The sequence below is a fragment of the Amblyomma maculatum genome, chromosome 9 (genome assembly GCF_055883805.1).
Source record: "Amblyomma maculatum isolate TAMU_Amacu chromosome 9, ASM5588380v1, whole genome shotgun sequence".
NCBI classification, from domain to species: Eukaryota; Metazoa; Arthropoda; class Arachnida; order Ixodida; family Ixodidae; genus Amblyomma; species Amblyomma maculatum.
Window position 1 is genome coordinate 18,037,666 of NC_139352.1, and position 16,797 is coordinate 18,054,462.

At 44.7% G+C, this 16,797-nt stretch overlaps 1 protein-coding gene across 1 annotated transcript; it reads left to right on the forward strand.

Moving 5' to 3' along the window:
- The first annotated feature begins 374 nt into the window (after positions 1-374).
- On the forward strand, positions 375-9,281 carry LOC146178473 (uncharacterized). Its single transcript, XM_084579762.1, has 6 exons — positions 375-623; positions 3,638-3,783; positions 4,416-4,499; positions 5,826-5,864; positions 7,719-7,769; positions 9,134-9,281. Exons 1-6 carry the CDS (start codon positions 554-556, stop codon positions 9,161-9,163), a joined length of 420 nt encoding a protein of 139 aa, XP_084435888.1. The 5' UTR covers positions 375-553; the 3' UTR covers positions 9,164-9,281.
- The last annotated feature ends 7,516 nt before the right edge of the window (positions 9,282-16,797 follow it).

The window sequence follows — 16,797 nt, forward strand, 5'->3', positions numbered from 1 at the left end:
GATAAGATGGCCGCAATTTGGTTTTCTAGCTTGCTTCTTTCATTCTCCTTTACAGACGGACTGCCCAGCCAACAATGTGAGACGAGAAGTTATTGAAGCTGCGTCAGCACCTAGCCTTTCACGGTCAGCGGCTATACGGCCCCTACCTTGAAATCGTTAGCCGCATCGCTTGCAATTTTGCTGGTGCGAGGCAAGAACCAAAACCAAAGTGACTAAAACACACGGACAAAAATAAAAATAGTACAGTTCGCGCTTGCAGCACTAAGGAATTATTTACGGCATTGAAAAGGAAATGTACGTCACGGAAGCCTTACAATGGATGCGGGCCCAGCTGGACAGACGGCTTGGTGCGAAGGCGTATAAAAGGCAAGCGTTTGCTCACACCAGATTACAAAGAGGGTAGACGTGCAAGTGTGTTAAAGCAGCAAAGCAGGCCTCGTGCAATCCACTGTTCAAACTCTCTGTCGCCGCGAGGAAGGTTTGAACGCAGCATCTGGCTCCACCCCTGCGGATAGACTCTCTCCTCGCTGTCCCTTGCACCATTTCGGGGAAGATGAGGTACCAAATCGTCGCAGTCGCGGTGATCCTTTGCTGCTTGACATACGGGACGGCCGACGTCAACGGTGAGTGGACAATTTCAGGCGTTTTTATCGGTGAGACTAAGGAACCATCTAGTTAACTCATCGGCCTGAAAACACCATTGGAGAATTAAGCTGTTTGTTAGATTAACATCCACGTAACGAAAGTTTTGGCGGCTTTGACCACGCAAAGGCTGAGCAAAATCATCTACTGCTGAATGCAGTACTCAAGGCGTAGCTCAATTGACGGAGTAATTATAATTTCTCAGCCTAAGCTTGCGTGAATCTTGAACAAATAAGCTGCTGTCTAGGGTTTCGTTTTTGTCTACGTATACCTCCTATATAGTTAGAATTTTGAGCCGGCTGTTTCGATGATTGATTGATTGATTGATTGATTGATTGATTGATTGATTGATTGATTGATTGATTGAATCAATAATCGAAACAGCCGGCGCAAAATTATATCATAACGCCTTCTTATTTCTTCATTTTCTCATTCCTCCTCGTGTTTTTTCTTGCTTGTTTAGATGAGGGGCACCAAAGTGTGTCCTTATCTCTTCATTTTATTATTTTCCCGCGTTCAGCCCAGATGTCGAAACAGTTCCTTATCTCTCCGTTCCCCTATCTGTCTCTCTTGACTGCTTAGATCCATGCACCCTCAACACATGATTCTCTCGGTATTTTTCGCCTGGCGGCTCACGCTATGGAAAAGCTAGTTTTCGCCACTTTTGGAGACGCGTATTGGAGGGACGGTTTGTATTTGGTTTAGCAGCTGAAGGTAATATACTACAATATTTAATGCCTCGTCACCGTCAAGAAACGTAGCACGAAAGCATGCCTAACAGATCGTTATCTATACATCGGCTTGAGCAAAGAAAATCGCAGGAGATCTCATAATAATTTTAGAAGTAATCAGTATTTCAAATCGTGATATAACTTAACGCTTAAATATGTACTAGATTACAAAACTGCTAGCAGGAAATATATATTCAAGCGTTCTTCAACAAATTGTCTTTTGAGTTTGAGTTGAGAGTGGCACACCGCCGCCATAATTCTGCTTTTCAGCAGAGACATTGCGGCGGAAGCAGAATTGTCTAAATAAAGCTCTCGTCAAAAGCTCAAGAAAACTCAATAGTGACAGAAGCCCTAAAATAAAGGTTGGCACAGTATAGTCTAACGCTCTAAACTGATGGCAATGTCACTTGTGCTCGCCGTCGTGGAGGGCTCCAGTAATTTCGTACTTCTGTGGGTTTTTAACATGCGCTTATAACGCACACTAGACGGGTGCTTTGCATTTCGCCTCCATCGAAACACGGTAGCATTTGAACCCGCGTCCTTGCATGGGTTTAGCAGTCTATAGCGCCCTGACCAATGAGCCCATGTCCTGCGGAGCTCTACATAATGCTTCCAGTTGTAATGACGAACAGTGTCTCGTTGCACTTGCCACAACAAATGATTACCTGCTCGCGTAGCAGGTTGGCCGATGTTATACGCCCAGATACGAGAAGAAAAGTTGCAACACTACACTTAGTTTATTTAATCGGACATTTTTGACCTGTTCTTGCGCCAACTAACAGCAATATGGCTTGAAGAAACAACTGTGAGTTCTGTTATCATGGTGGTAAGCTTTTTAGCTGCAGCAATGGTTTTAGTTTAAATGATGTGGCTGCACGATCAAAGGTTCACGACATTTAAAAGGGTGGTATTGCGCATGCCGTTACACACTTCGATTTTGGTGAAAAGCACGAGAAAAAGAGATTCAAATAATCTCCCGCTAATGCTAAATGTGCTCAGGTAAGCATGCGTGCCACTTTTTTCTGGGTGAGCAGAACCACAGCAGGCGATGTAAGCTTTCGTATATCGTAGCGTAAACGCATTATTGCCTACGAGTAACTCAGACATGAGGGCTATGTAGGTTGAGATGGGCCGTATTGAAATTGAAATTGTTGTTTGAAATTGATATTGTTTTAACGCAGAACACATTTAAGGGCATACTCCTATCTTTCTCGGTCAGAATATTTTGCCCGACTTTTCAGAAATGGCGACAAGAGATGAGTATCACCACTAGTGCATGGCCTTGCCAAGCTGGCAATTAGCGAGCGAAAGCTAGCGTTGAGAGAATGGGGCCTAAGAAGAAAAAACAATTTGCTCAGTCTTTGGTTGATTCTCAAAAACAGTGTCTATAAGCGCACGTTGGTCATTGCTCTGAAGGGTATATATGGGGAGGAACGAACGCTTCCAGCGTCGCGCCGCTTGTGGTGACTAGGTATAGTAATGCCGTCATGAGGGCCGCTACACATTTTTCGCAATAGTGTTTGAGATATGGAACGTCGAGATTGCAGAAGCATGTTGCAGACTGCAGTAGCTGTATTTCATTCGTCCTTCAAGGGCAGGGTACGGTGCTTATAACATGCATGGGAGGTACGGTGTGGCGCCTGCCGAGTTCGTTGAAGAAGTATGTTCACCGCAAGCTGTGGCCCGCGTAACATGAACATCACATATTTGCTTGCCATGGCGATATCGCCGAAGTTCTTACTCTCGCAACTGCAGCCACTTCGAAGCACTGCAATGCGCTGTATTCACAGCGTTGTAGTCATTAGTTTATATTCACCCCCCTACCCCCTACCCCTCCCTTAGAGGCGCATAGCCTCCTTTGTTTTTCTCTCCCACTATTCCTTAAATAAGACACCCCCGCCCACTTCGAATTCAAGGGGATACCCCTGGGGCTGCCCGTCCCTGACATTAATTAGTTTCTTGCTGCGTGACGAAAATGTATCAGCTGCTCCGTTTGCTGCTACAATAGCCGAGGTCGCCAATAGATTTGGGGGCCACAGCCTTTGCTTTACGTCATCAGCTCGTACCTTGCCAGCTTGTGACGATAAAATTTCAAGATAGAGTTTCTGCCATCGAAAACTAATTTAACGAGCATTGCGAAGAAACCACAGCCGCAGGACAGCAACAAGCCGGCGATTCTTTTCGGCTAGAAGCACCTTGATGCTTTTGGCGTGGGTTACATGACGCTACTTCAGCATGCAATGTCACAATATACTGCCATGCAGTGGACGTCGTGCTGGACCAACTGAAGCAACTTGTTCGAGACCACGTGTCTGACGCGGACAAGGCGCAGGAGTATATTGCCAAGATTGACAACACGCGCGAGTGTCTCACCACCGCCAAGGATATCAACACGGAAATAATTGAGAAGGTAATCAAAGCGCCGTCCATAGTTATCTTGTGGTTCATATGAGGAAGAGGCAAATGTAAAAAAATGCTGATGATTTAGCTAAACTGGTTAAGTATCGTTCGCTAGTACGTATCGTTTATTTCGCTTTCGAATCGAGGCTAAAATCAAAAGGTTAGGCTTGAGGCAAAATCGGTGATTGGGAGTCGTTGAAGCAGCGCAATGTAATATTTGGGGACCGCTCAAATTTAAGAGGGCAGTACATAGCTGCGTGTTGTGAATCCATTGCGCGTGTATTGAATTTGATGAACATGACATGAAATGCACACAGTGAGAGAGTGGTGGTGGTAAGGAGAATCATAGCAGAGTTTAGATACCAGTGCTAGAAGTATACTTCTAACAGCGTGCTGTGGGTGGAGATTGCGGATGGCGGTAGTGATGCACTATCGTACGGAGAAATACTTGTAGTCTGTAGAGGTAGTCGGCTTTGCAGTGATTCAACCAACTTTCCAGGTCTCCAATTTTTATTGAAGGCGGAACATTTTTCGAGGATGGACTTAGCCAGTGCAGTTTGGAGGGTTAGGTTTGCCAGTGATAGGCTGAACATAAATATGAATACGCATCAACCGTTAATGTTTCATATGTTTCTTGCCCAGTTTGCTGGAGGCATTATTCCTGCGGTTACCGAATGTGGCGCCAAGCATATGAGCATCGCTGACCCTGCTGAAAGAAAAGAGAATGTAAGTTCCGAACACAAACATGTGTTTAGCGCGAAAACGCTACTTTACGAGGCCTAACCGGCTTACCATTCTGTGCGTTGTTAAAATGGCCGGCGGTGCTAACTCTGGCTTCTTCATTAAGGTGAGATCAGAATCCAGCCTTCTCAGGGTCCTTGGATAACAAGTTAGATACGCTGTCCCTGGACCACGAAGGCACGTTAGTACGGTTTGGTTAAAGCAGAGATTTATACCTATATCCTTCGTGTCAACTTCAACAACACTCATCACGGTCCTCCTCACCAGCTTACCTGTGGAATGCGATGGCGAAAAGACAGCGTCATCATTAATACATCTACCACTACAAATTACGTCAAACTAGTGCTTTCGCATGTTATGCTGGCTTTAACCACGTTAAACATCTGCATTTGTTTTGACTAATCCAAACCAGCGCTCATAACTGGGTATACTCACCTTTTTGAACATAAGCTCTCGGGGAGTGAGTTGTTTTGCGCAGTATACGCCTCGTGATATCCGCAGAACGCAAGTGGCCACAGATGTGGCATTTTACGGACGTCTTTCACTACCTCAGCAAATAGTGACATGATCGTAACAGCAGAGTATTTTCTCAACTAACTGCCCCTCCCAGGTTGTCTAAAAGCAGACTAATCGCGAATGCTAACATTATCAAAGTGGCTGCATTGGGAATGTATTCTCCGTTTACATGGAGGCAAAATGCCACTGAAATTTGCGAGCGCTCCAAAGATATAATTGATCATTCGTTTCATGATCATAAAATTTAACTGGTTATATATTACTGGCCGCTTTTAATTTGATGCTGTCGTATAGCAGTATATATGCAAGATTATTAGGCTTAAACTGCACTGGCCTGCAACTGTTTTGCTGCGTCGTGTGTCGCTCCTTTATATCTTTTGCAGGCTCGGTATTTCTCAACGTTACTACAACTTTGTCCTCAGTTTTTCCTTCTTTTTTTTTTGTATTTAGCACTCTAGACAATATTTAAAACTTCACTCAAAATAATTTCCCTGTGTCTAAACGGAGATCTTCTTTCGCGTCCTTTAATTCATTTGAGCCGCTCAGTCACATGTCCAGTCGTGACAGTAAAGCATATACGTTATAGTTGCAAGCCACTTGGGAATAACTATTTGAACGTCGCGATTATACGTAATCAAATGATTATTTCACTGAAGTAAGTGGTAGCAAGGTGGGATCAGTGACGAAAGCAGCGCAGACTTGAAATAAAATTTAATGCGCGAATTTTTTAGTCAGCATATAAAATCAGCGCCTCGGAGATTCCAATCGCTCAAGGATTGTTTTATTAAATTTCAGATGAAGGCCTGCTTCCGTGAAAAAGCGGACAATTTCAAGGCAAGTGTATTTTGTTTAACTTGAGTACGAATCATTCGCGAAAAATAACGGACGACAAAATGTTTAGTTCGGACTTTGTTTTCCTTAACTGCATTTTATTGGCAGGGGCATTTAATATGTAACCAATGCAAAACGCGACTTAGGCGGAAGCATTTCTTGGCTTATATGAGTGGCTGAACACGGAGGGGGCAGAGCACGTCGGTAGAGTGTATGGGCAGAAGCTGTGGTCAGAGTGTGCCCGTAATATAATAGTACCAGATTTGGTACTGCTGTGCGATGTTGTGGCTGTAGGAAGAAGGAAAAAGATAATGCACGGGCCTGCTACTGGCTTTGTAGCTCAGCCACCTCCGCTGCCATTTCAACTTGACGGTAGTGAAGTTCAAACTGAACTTCCGGAAACTTTTACGAAAGCCAGAATTTCGACTGTGATTAAAGTATGAGGGCACCTTTAAATTCGGTCTTCCAGGCCGAGGGGACCACCTAGATGTGCAGTTTGAAAACAGCCTCACTTGTCTTTGTTATGAAGTCTGGTTAAATAAAGTATGGCAGAGTCTGATGTGAAACTATACCGGAAAGCACTGTACCAGTTCCATTTTCATCGAGTTCGACAAACATTCAACGATATTAAGCTATATAGGATCTTTATTACTCACTTACGTCCGTCATAAATATGCCGAATGCCTGATTGATTGCGATGAATTGACCCCTTTCATAAATTTCAGCCGGCTTCAGCTCTATACTATATTCCCCACTAATGGCGAAAGAACACATTTGTAATATTTCATATGATGGCAAAGATTCGTTAAAGATTCGTTTCTATAAGTTCGAATGATTTATGAAGAGGAACACGCTCTCATCGTTCCCCTAGCAACACTACATGTATCTAGAGTAGTAACATGCTGTTGTAGTATTTTTTCCCTATTTTCCTGGCGGCCAGCGACGCCATGTTCTGGCCAGAAGCAACGTGGGAAAGCCTGCTTAACGAACAATGGTAGGGGTCTATTGAGATATAAAGCGTCTTTATCTTGTTGGTCTTAATGTGAATGCTTAGAACCTGTTCGCGTCTGTGAATGTATCGCAATACTGGCGCCTGTACGTTATGATAGAGTACCCTACGCCCTCTATAACGAGATATTCAGATTGTCTTTCTCAGCAGCCAAACAAATCGAACAAGCAGCTTCCATGCCCCTTTGTGAGTCTTTAATGGCAGAGTTGGTTGATGACCAACAGTAAGGAGAAAAAACATGAGAGACAAGTACATTGCAGAACTGGGTCCTCACAGTACGACTGACATTTTGATTGTCAAGACCCCGGCGCGCTGTCTGCCTCTTGACCTTCTTCGTTCGTTTGGCCCACTGTCTTCAGACTGCATCGGCTGGCACCGGAACCAAGGCTTCGTATTGCTTACAGACGCGCCGTATACGTTTGAGTGGTGTCAAAGGTGGGGTTCCTTCAGCGTTTTCGCAGGGCTCGTTTCATTTTTTTTTCTGAGTATAATACGATACACAGCGCCACAGACACGGCCTAGTGTGAATGGTATCGCGTTCACGCTCCGCTGGTATCTAAGAGTAAATAAGAAGGGGAAAAGAAGAGTCCCCCTGTTCGTTTACAACGATGACTGCTCATCTGGCTCTTGTCAGTTTGGTTGCTTAGTGTTTCTGTCCTTGTGTCAGAATACGGAGCCATTGCTGCATTATAGAGTAATAAATACGTACGTCTGCTCGCCATCTAACTATGAGCAAATGCACGAAATCTCGCTCCAGTAGCGATGGCAGCCACACTGCGCACAACAACATGCATTAATGTCTACAAAGTGTAAAAAGCAGACAATTTTTTTTTTTTGCATAAACGCAGGCTTCCAGCGGAATGACGACAGAAGAGATCGAAATGTTTGATCAAACAAGGGTAAGAGCTTCATCTATTACGCCGCAGTGACCTACTTCTGCGGCTTGACTGGGCAGCATCTTTTTTGGAGTAGCGGTTTGCACACGATCTATATACCACTTGTTGGTAATGATTACATGAGCAGTAAGCAATGAGGAGGTTCCAGCGACATCGCTAGCGGTAGAGATTTGCTCTATACACTATACATCGATAGAGATTTGCTCTATACACTCTTCGCGAAAAATGTTTCTCATTGGGATTTAGCAAGCGTAATTTCGACCAAGTAAGCAGTTTTTTAAACGATAATTGCTTCACATTGCAACATGGGGCGATCGGAATACTAGGCGCCCCATAGAAAACGTGGGATAGTCTGTACAATTTTCTATCGTGCGATGAACAGTAACATCGCTTTTATATTTCAAACACATTGTCAAGTACCCTAACATTCCAGGTAGACTACATGAAATTATGCAGGCTAGAGAATCTGTTTTTCTGTGGGCATATTATTGAAAATTGGCGCCTGACGCTTCAGAAAGACGAAAAGGAAGATGAAACGCGGGAGCATGGGGCTTGAGCAGTAGTGAGCGCCGTGTTGGGACTCCAGTAAAGATCGGATAGAATCGACTGGTGTGCCCTCCTTCTTCTAAACATATCGCGTCAGAGTCACAATATATGTATGCTTGCGTTTCGAAGCGATAAAGCATTGCGACCCGCGAATATGTGGTTTGACCGGTCTATGACAGTCGACCGAGTGCTCTTCTAAAGACTGCATTTAAGGATAGAAGGGGAAATGATTTACTTTTTTGTGGCCTGAATAATAATAATAATAATAATAATAATAATAATAATAATAATAATAATAATAATAATAATAATAATAATAATAATAATAATAATAATAATAATAATAATAATAATAATAATAATAATAATAATAATAATAATAATACTAATAATAATAATAATAATAATAATAATAATAATAATAATAACAATAACAACAAGAACAACAACATAAAAAATATTTGCATTGCAAAATGCGCTTTCAAACTTAGAATACGGAGACGTCATCTGTCTTGCCATCGACGTATAAGGTCCCGATAGAGTTCGTGAGGTCGCCGTATGACGGCGCCACAGTATTGTTTCCGACACGGTTTTTTACGCGATATCTCAATCGTGGTGTACGGCGGCAGCTGTGCGGTCGAACGAACCCTATACGCTATCTCATAAAAACTTCAGAAATAAGCATGACAAGAAACGCTGGCGCCAATTTATCTTATCGGCCAGATATTTGAACGGCAGGTACAATTCGCGTACGTCAGTGGTACTAACATGGTCATGTGCTTGACGTAATATTTCTGCTAATTTATTCATTTTTCTTCCAGGAATGCATCCAAGAAAAAGCCGGAGAGTAAATCCTGGTTGACCATAATGTCGGTCCTGCATATGCCAGCTAGTAGGTACAAAAGTAGATCTCCATGACGCTGCTTCGTCATCGTCAGTAGCCGCTGAATGAAATAAAGCATGTACAAAAAGACGTCTTCAAGAGTTTGTTTTCCCGGAGCGCTTTACTAACCGGAAGACATATTGCTACTTCACTCACCTATTATTGAAAAAGAACAGAGAAGAAAATATTAATTAATTTATTCTCGAAATGAATTAACATAATAATGATGGTGAATCACAGAACGCAGCTCGCTTCATTTAATAGTATGTGGCAAAACACTCAGGAAAGCGTCGTCGCCGACACCTGCTTTCATATGGAAAACAGAACACCATGTCATCCCTTGGTTCTCGACGCCATTCCTACTTTTTTGTGAGAATTCTGTCTTCCTTCGATCTTAGGACCGTGTTTTGGCAGCGTCCTCTATAGTCCACGTCGATTGGTTGGAACGTCAGCTGCGGATAGGATAGCTGAGTATTGACAGTCGACCGAGTCTCTCTGGTTGCATCATCAAAACTCAAACAGCTTTTTGACGTTGCTCACCTCGATGGGAAGAGGGGAGGGGGGGGGGGGGGGGGGGCATTTTTTTTTTTCTTTTTTGTATATAGCAGTGAATACTAGGATAATGTGGTTTAACATGTGCCTCGAGCAAATCAGAACTCTTTCTAGATAACTCCGCTGCTGTTGAAAATAAAGGTCCGAGGTAGCGCATGGGCTTTTGGGAAAACTGATTGCGTTCTTCTTCGATTACGCCATATATATTGGCGCCTAAACCCGGGAACGAACCTGGGACCTCCAAATGCAATTCGCCTGCGCCAACGGATCGCAACAGCTCTCGACAATTCAATGTCAGCGGTCGTCATGTATGATCTGGGTGAGACGTCCTGTGACCTGTCTGCATCCCAGGGGTTGCGAAGAGGACACGCCGAATGCGATCATCTAAAGGACGTAGCTCGCCGAGAGGCTGCCGCATAGAGACGAAGAGAGGCTTGTCGGGCGAAACGCGCTGCCGTTGTCTCTATTCGCAGGGTTAAACCTTTGCCCATTTTTTGTTTAAAGTGGTTGTGGGACAAAAGGAAGGCGTCGTATGTGCAACTTTTCGGTAGACATCTAACGTAATTAGGTCAAGGCCATTCGGACCCAGCGAGTCGCAGCCCGACATTGCACTCCGAACTTTGTATGCTCAGCCTAACGCACGCCCCCACGTTGAAGGGCTCGCAGCAACGGGAGGGACATATCGCCGCATTTATTAATGAGTAAGCATTTTATGGCTCTGTAGGCGGATTTCGCGCGGCATGGTACCATAAGATAGGGTGTCCAGGAAAGGTGCGCAAGTGGCAAAATGGTTGATGTAGTTTATTTAAGTAATTAATTAGAACCAATAACAATAATAAAGGGTTCACAGAAAAGGAAAGGTGCAATGTATGTCACACTTGTTCCATGGACACCCTAACCGCGCCGTAAAGGAAGGGAGAAAGATGGGAGTGAAAGCGGAAAGAGTGAAAGGGGTGCCGTAGTAGAGGGCTCCGGAGTAATTCAGACCACCTGGGGATCGCTATCGTGCGCTGACATCGCAAAGCATCTTCGTTGCGCCTCCGTTGAAACTTAATCAGAGCAAGTGAAGTGGTTTACAGGAAAGGAAAGGCCCAGTATCTGTCACTCGCGGAAGAGGAACAAGTTGATATATCGAAAAAAATGGTACCATCGGACAGATAATCAAGGAAGGATGTGCAAGTGACAAAATGGTTGGTGTGAGGTGAACAGGTAATTAATTAGAGACACTGAAGTGGTTTACACGAAAGGAAAGGCCCTGTATCTATCACTCGCGAAATCCCGCTGACACATCTCGCGGACAACAGAGCAACGGCTAGGCTTACGCATTTCGCCAATGCAGATTCTGTAGTGGTCTCGGAAAATCTAGTTCATTGCGGGGACTTATAAGTGAGCCCTCATCAATGCATTCGCATAAAAGCACAAAAAATAGCAGACCTTCATAGCATTGCAGTGGCAAGCAGCACATTTGTTGTTGTTGTTGTTGCGACAGTGATAAGAAGGAAAAGAAAATGCACGGGCCTGCTACTGGCTCTGTAGCTGAGCCACCTCCACTGCCTTGTGCGGAAAGATGGGAAAATAGAGAAGAAAGAAAAAGAAGGGGGACAGAAAGACGCGCGTCGCTATCGGTCTTCGTCCACCAACGAAGCAGTGGCAGGTGTAACACAAGGTGAAAGTTTATTAACACTCTTACAAACGATACATCGATGAACATACATTCCAAAGGGGCCTTCAGTCCGAGATTTATGGCAAAGCAATGTACACCAAATACACTTCAGAACCCCAATAAGTTCACATCTTACCTTAGAGGCTCTGTTCAGAGCCTCCTTATATAAAACGAACAATTCATCATCTTATCCCTCTCGCAGGAGGGCAGCACAGAGAAAGAAAACTAAACAAATAATCTCATTGCAGTAAACAGTGCTCAAAATCCTGAGGGCCAGCTGATATTCCAAGCTCCTCATGTAATACCCTACACTTGGGGCCTTTGAGGCGTATTCTAATTAATAAAAATTAAAATCCTGGCATCACCAGCCTGCCGTCCCTTAGAACCAAATAACGCATGTGCCAGCGCCAGAGAAACTGGCCTCCCCGTTTGCTGCTAGTTGATCAGAAATATATTTCGACATGAGGAGGAGCAGGCCCTGCAGTGCTGGATACATAGCCCCAGCCGTAGTGCGGAGAGCCTCAGCAAGGCAGCGCCGCTTCCAAAAAACAAACAACGTCGCACTAAACACCAGGTTAGAGAAGCTGTCGTGCTGGCGGCTTATACTTGGGCCAGTGAGCACCTGAAACCGTCTGCGTACAAGGCACCACACTGTGCGCGCAACGACGCATTAAAACAAAACATGATTTATGGCTTCTACCGCGCCACAATTGGTGCACTGATCATTAGAGACAATTCCCGACGCGGCGAGGCGCTGCCGCGTTGGCAGGACACCCTAGCGCCTCTGCCAGTCGAAGTCCCGTACTTCACTTGGTAAGCGGGCGGATGCACACCACGATTTGGAAACAACTGTTTTGGCCTATTCCTCCTGCGTGTGTCTGGTACAAGCGATAAGCTCGCTGTATCGAGCTGGGGGCGTGTCTGCTATGTCCGCGTGTCGGGCAGGTCTCTCTAGCGCGGTCTTCATGCCCGCCACTGCCCTGTAAAAGGAGGATGGTCGCTCAGCTTGGGGACCGAGATAATGGCCAAGGGTGAAGGCGCGCGCGCAGTCCCCAACTAATATAACATAACTGAGCGCCCGAGGTACGCTTCCGCCTCAAGAATCTCGCTCACAAGTTTCAAGGCCAAGACACGGGACACAGTTGAAACACAAGGAAGCCCCAAGCCTACTCTGGTTGATGGCAGATACAGAAGATGGCGAGCCACACGGGCAGAGCCACCATCCCACGCAAAGGCGTCCAGACGACCTACAGTGCGCAGTGGTATTATCTCTACGCGGGCGATGTATAAGGCAAAAGCGCAAATACGCGTTTCGACTACTGTCACTTTTGCGGCTGTAGCGATAGGCTTTACAATGGCTAGCGACAGCCTCCGTTAGAACGTTCGCCGCTCGTGACACCGCCTCGTACCAGACGCGTGGAGAAACTCACTCCTGCTTAAATAGTACTCCGAGGACTCTGACCGCCCTCACAATTAAGCGGTAGAGGGTCAGCAAAGCAGCTGAAGGTGAGGGCGCTGTTATTCGCAGCATTAAGTTTGGCGCCGGACATCTATGAAAAGGTTTCAGAACTCCGCAAAGACAACCTGAAACTGTCTGCGTCTCCTAAGAGAAACTAGATCTCGTCTGCATAAGCTGATATGGATATAGTCTATTGACCAGGTGTGAACCCCTTTATAGTAAAGTCACTAGGACCAGCAAAAATCTTTACTATATCAGGGTCTTTACTATATCAGTTGTTGGTGAGTACATGGCCCTGAAGATGCTGTCTGGTAGTTAAATGGGCACTTAGCGAACATGTCTTGTTGCTTAATTAAAAAAAAAGACACTCTGAAATACCTTCCATATCTCTCTTATCATCTCTTTGTGCAATGTTTTCCAGTTATAACATTTTTTCACATCTTGGGGAAGTACCTCTTAGGCATGAGGACACTGTGGCTACGAATACAAGCAAGTTTGATTTCATATGAAAACCGAAGACTTGTATTAACACGGCGTTACTTTTTGCCATTTTTGTCTTTTAGGCAATAAACGACAAATGCGCGTGACAGTCAAGTGCTGCAAGACCGCACACGGTGCACCTCCACTTCTTACCTCTGCTGCCTCATGCTTCGTGCTGCACAGTGCCGTGAATATTTGTCCATTTCTTCCCCTGCCTTATTTCTTGCTGCACATTTACTCTCTCTTATTTTCTGAACGGACCGTGCCGCCTCCTTTCCTTGTTTGTAGACAGCTTCTTTTTTTTTTTTTTTCCTTACACGCTGCGTGCTTTCCCTCACGGCTCCAAGGCCTTTGTAAAGTAGGCTTCTTCTTATTGTTGCTAAGCACAGTGGCAAAGCCACTTTAAAGGACACTCAATGTTATTTTTCATTTTTCAAATACAAAAAATCTTTTAGCGAATCTAGGTAGTGCGCGGACGGCGATGGCATATCTTAGGCGTCGTCGCCGCGGCCAGGCGCACTTTACTATAACCGATTTTTACCGAAAATGTGTTAACTATAAAGGGGGAAAAATGTACTGTTGTCTATGGAAGATGAACTGGGACTTGTTTCACTTTACTATATCCGACTTTACTATACTAATGGGAATACCCGGACGCATCTGTCTGAAGCGACCCGACGCGGAGGAGGGTCAAGAGACAGCACAAAAAGGGCGGGAGACAAAGGGCACCCTTCGCGAGCTCCCCGAGTGACGTCGAACTCAGCAGCCAGAACGTTGTTCACAAAATGTTAGCATTTCATGACGGCCCATAACAAGTACAACCACCGGTGGCAGGCGAGCCCTAACGGAATGCCGGTTGCAGGTTACGTCAATAAAAGCACGCTTATATACAAGAAATATTTGAAAGCATCGGTCATAAAGGCCAACTTTTCGTTCGGCGAAGGTAGTTACAAAACACCTGTCTCGTGCACATACGAGTGCACACAGTTGTTTTCATTAATTATGTCAAGACATGTCAACAAACTGTACTCAGATTGAGAAGGCGATGTGGCCTAGATATTTAAATTTCTGCCGATCGCCTATAAATGTTTGGTTTTGTTAACGGGGTTTAACGTCCCAAAGCGACTCAGTCTATGATACGTCGTAGTGCAGGGCTCCAGAAAGTTTGACCACCTGGGGCGGTAGCGGGGAAAGACATTTAATGCGTAAACATTTGTCAGCAGGACCTTAAGTTAGTAGAGGTCACCCAGCTGTATGATAAATGCAATCCTCTTGCGATCTCTTTTATCTACCACTATTTGACAGTAACCGCTCTTTAGGTCTATCGATGAGAAACAATTGACGTTGCAGAACCGGTCCAGCGTGTGGCCAAGGGGGGTCGATACTCTTCTTTACGTGGTTAAAGCGGCCGTAATCCACGCAGAATCAAAGTGGACCGTCTTTCTTTGGCACCAGGACAGCTCGTGATGTCCACGGACCCTTCAATGGCTGCATGACGTCATCACGAAGCGTATCATTGACTTCGTCCCAAATCGCTTGGCGCTGTTTTCATGAAACATTGTAGCGGCTTAAGCGTAGCGGCGTGGTGGCTGCGCAATGGTTGCAATGATACTGCAGTTATTGCAGTACCTTATATATGTTTTTCCAGAATCCAACCTATTGCATTGCAAAAGACAGCAAGAAAAACCTATGTCGGAGCCCATCGTTCAGGCCTTTCGCGGAAACCATCCACAAAGGATGCGCGCATCACTGGAATGCCGTCAGACCTAAGACGGAAAGGGGGTCTTTATTTCAGCTGACCCATTGCAAGAGGGAGGGCCATAAAGAAGAAACCCAGTCGAATGCCCCACACGTCGAAGGAAAACAGGAAGCTAGGACGATGTGCGCAAGGGCGACCTTCATATATTATCGCGAAAGATGGCACCCTAGCGTGACGCTTACGATTGGCTGCCTCGAAGCTGCACATATCTCGTCGGTTCCGCGAGAACGACTGCTCTCACCAAAACCTTCCAATGATTTAAACTAGCATCTCGCAACGAAAACATTTTGTCACCAGATGAATATTTCATGTCATATTTCTAATCTTTCTCACGAAAATTTGAAAGCTCAGTCGACAGCTAGACAGCGGTTAGCGTAATTCAAGTGGCTGAGCCTGCAACAGAATTCAAGGAAATGAGCTCGAAAATGGTTGTGCTGAAATGCGTTTCGAGATCGGAAAATGCAGATCGAGAAAGGCCGTTGCTACATCAACATCTTAATACTTTCCTGCATTTCCTGCGTAAGTAGCCGGACCTCACTGCTCCTATTAAAACCCACTCATCAATGTTCTGCTCTAAAGACCAATCGAATTTGCTGCAGCTACAACGCCGGAGCAGGCACACGCAAAAGATTACAAGATTAGAGGCGCAAACTCGCTTACGTACACTCTTCTGTACTGCAGAGTTCTGAAAAGTCTGGATACGCTGTCTTTTAAGCTAACTTCTTGACTGTCTATCCTGCCTCAGTCCAGGCTCCTCTTAAACTAGCCATTGACCTTTTAAACTGTGCGGTTTAGCATTCCGAACCGACACATATATTAGCGATAATGTAGTGGATGGCTCTGGATTAATTTAGACTGCTCGGATTTTCTTAACACGTTCTGACATCGCACAGCGAAACAGAGTTCTTGTAATCCACCTCTATCGTGAGAAGTAAGCCACCCGCGGCATGCGGCCAATTCTGCATCTTTGGGAGCAGCCGTGCATACGTCACAGCAGTGGAGACACCACGGTGTATTCTAACTTTCCTTTCATTTCGCCTTAACCACAGTCAAAAGGTAAACATTCCACACTCAAACACAGTTGCCTATTCTAACTCGTTTCTTCCCCGCACCTGTAACGATTGGAATAACCAGTCTGCATCCATAACAAGTATAACTGAAGAAAAATTTAGATCTGTGCTACAAACTTTCTTTCTTGCCTAGTATTAGTAGTATGATTATTTGCTTATCTTCATTGTATACTGTTTTGCTTATTCTATTTTATATTTTGTTATTTTTCTTTTTTACACGTATGCCTTCCTAAATTGCCCATGTACCTCATTGTCCTTTTTTATGTGCTTTGTTTTTTTTTTTTTTCAGAGATTTGTACGCTTATTGTATTAACCTTCTGTTTTATATATATATCCTGTATGCGCCCCTCCCCTCTGTAACGTACATCTGTACCCTGAGGGTATTTTAAATATATAAATAAATAAACTATTGGGGCTAAGCTTACTATAATATGAAAGCAACTTCGCGCAGCGTGAATGCTTGTACAAAAGAAATTTGAACCCATAAGGTGTGCATTTCCCGGTCCCCAATATCCTGAGAAGCGTCGAGTACGCTCCCATCACTGCTGCCCAAACGGTAGAGTACTCATTGTACGAGATTCTCGAGTACTGCCCTATATAGCAGTTTCCATCAACTTAT

What these genes read in the sequence shown, in the direction of transcription:
- LOC146178473 (XM_084579762.1), top strand. Translation starts at nt 554, where the DNA reads ATGAGGTACCAAATCGTCGCAGTCGCGGTGATCCTTTGCTGCTTGACA. An exon ending in CGGGACGGCCGACGTCAACG is followed by an intron (nt 624 to 3,637) that starts GTGAGTGGACAA and finishes ACTGCCATGCAG; the next exon opens with TGGACGTCGTGCTGGACCAA. An exon ending in CTGCTGAAAGAAAAGAGAAT is followed by an intron (nt 4,500 to 5,825) that starts GTAAGTTCCGAA and finishes ATTAAATTTCAG; the next exon opens with ATGAAGGCCTGCTTCCGTGA.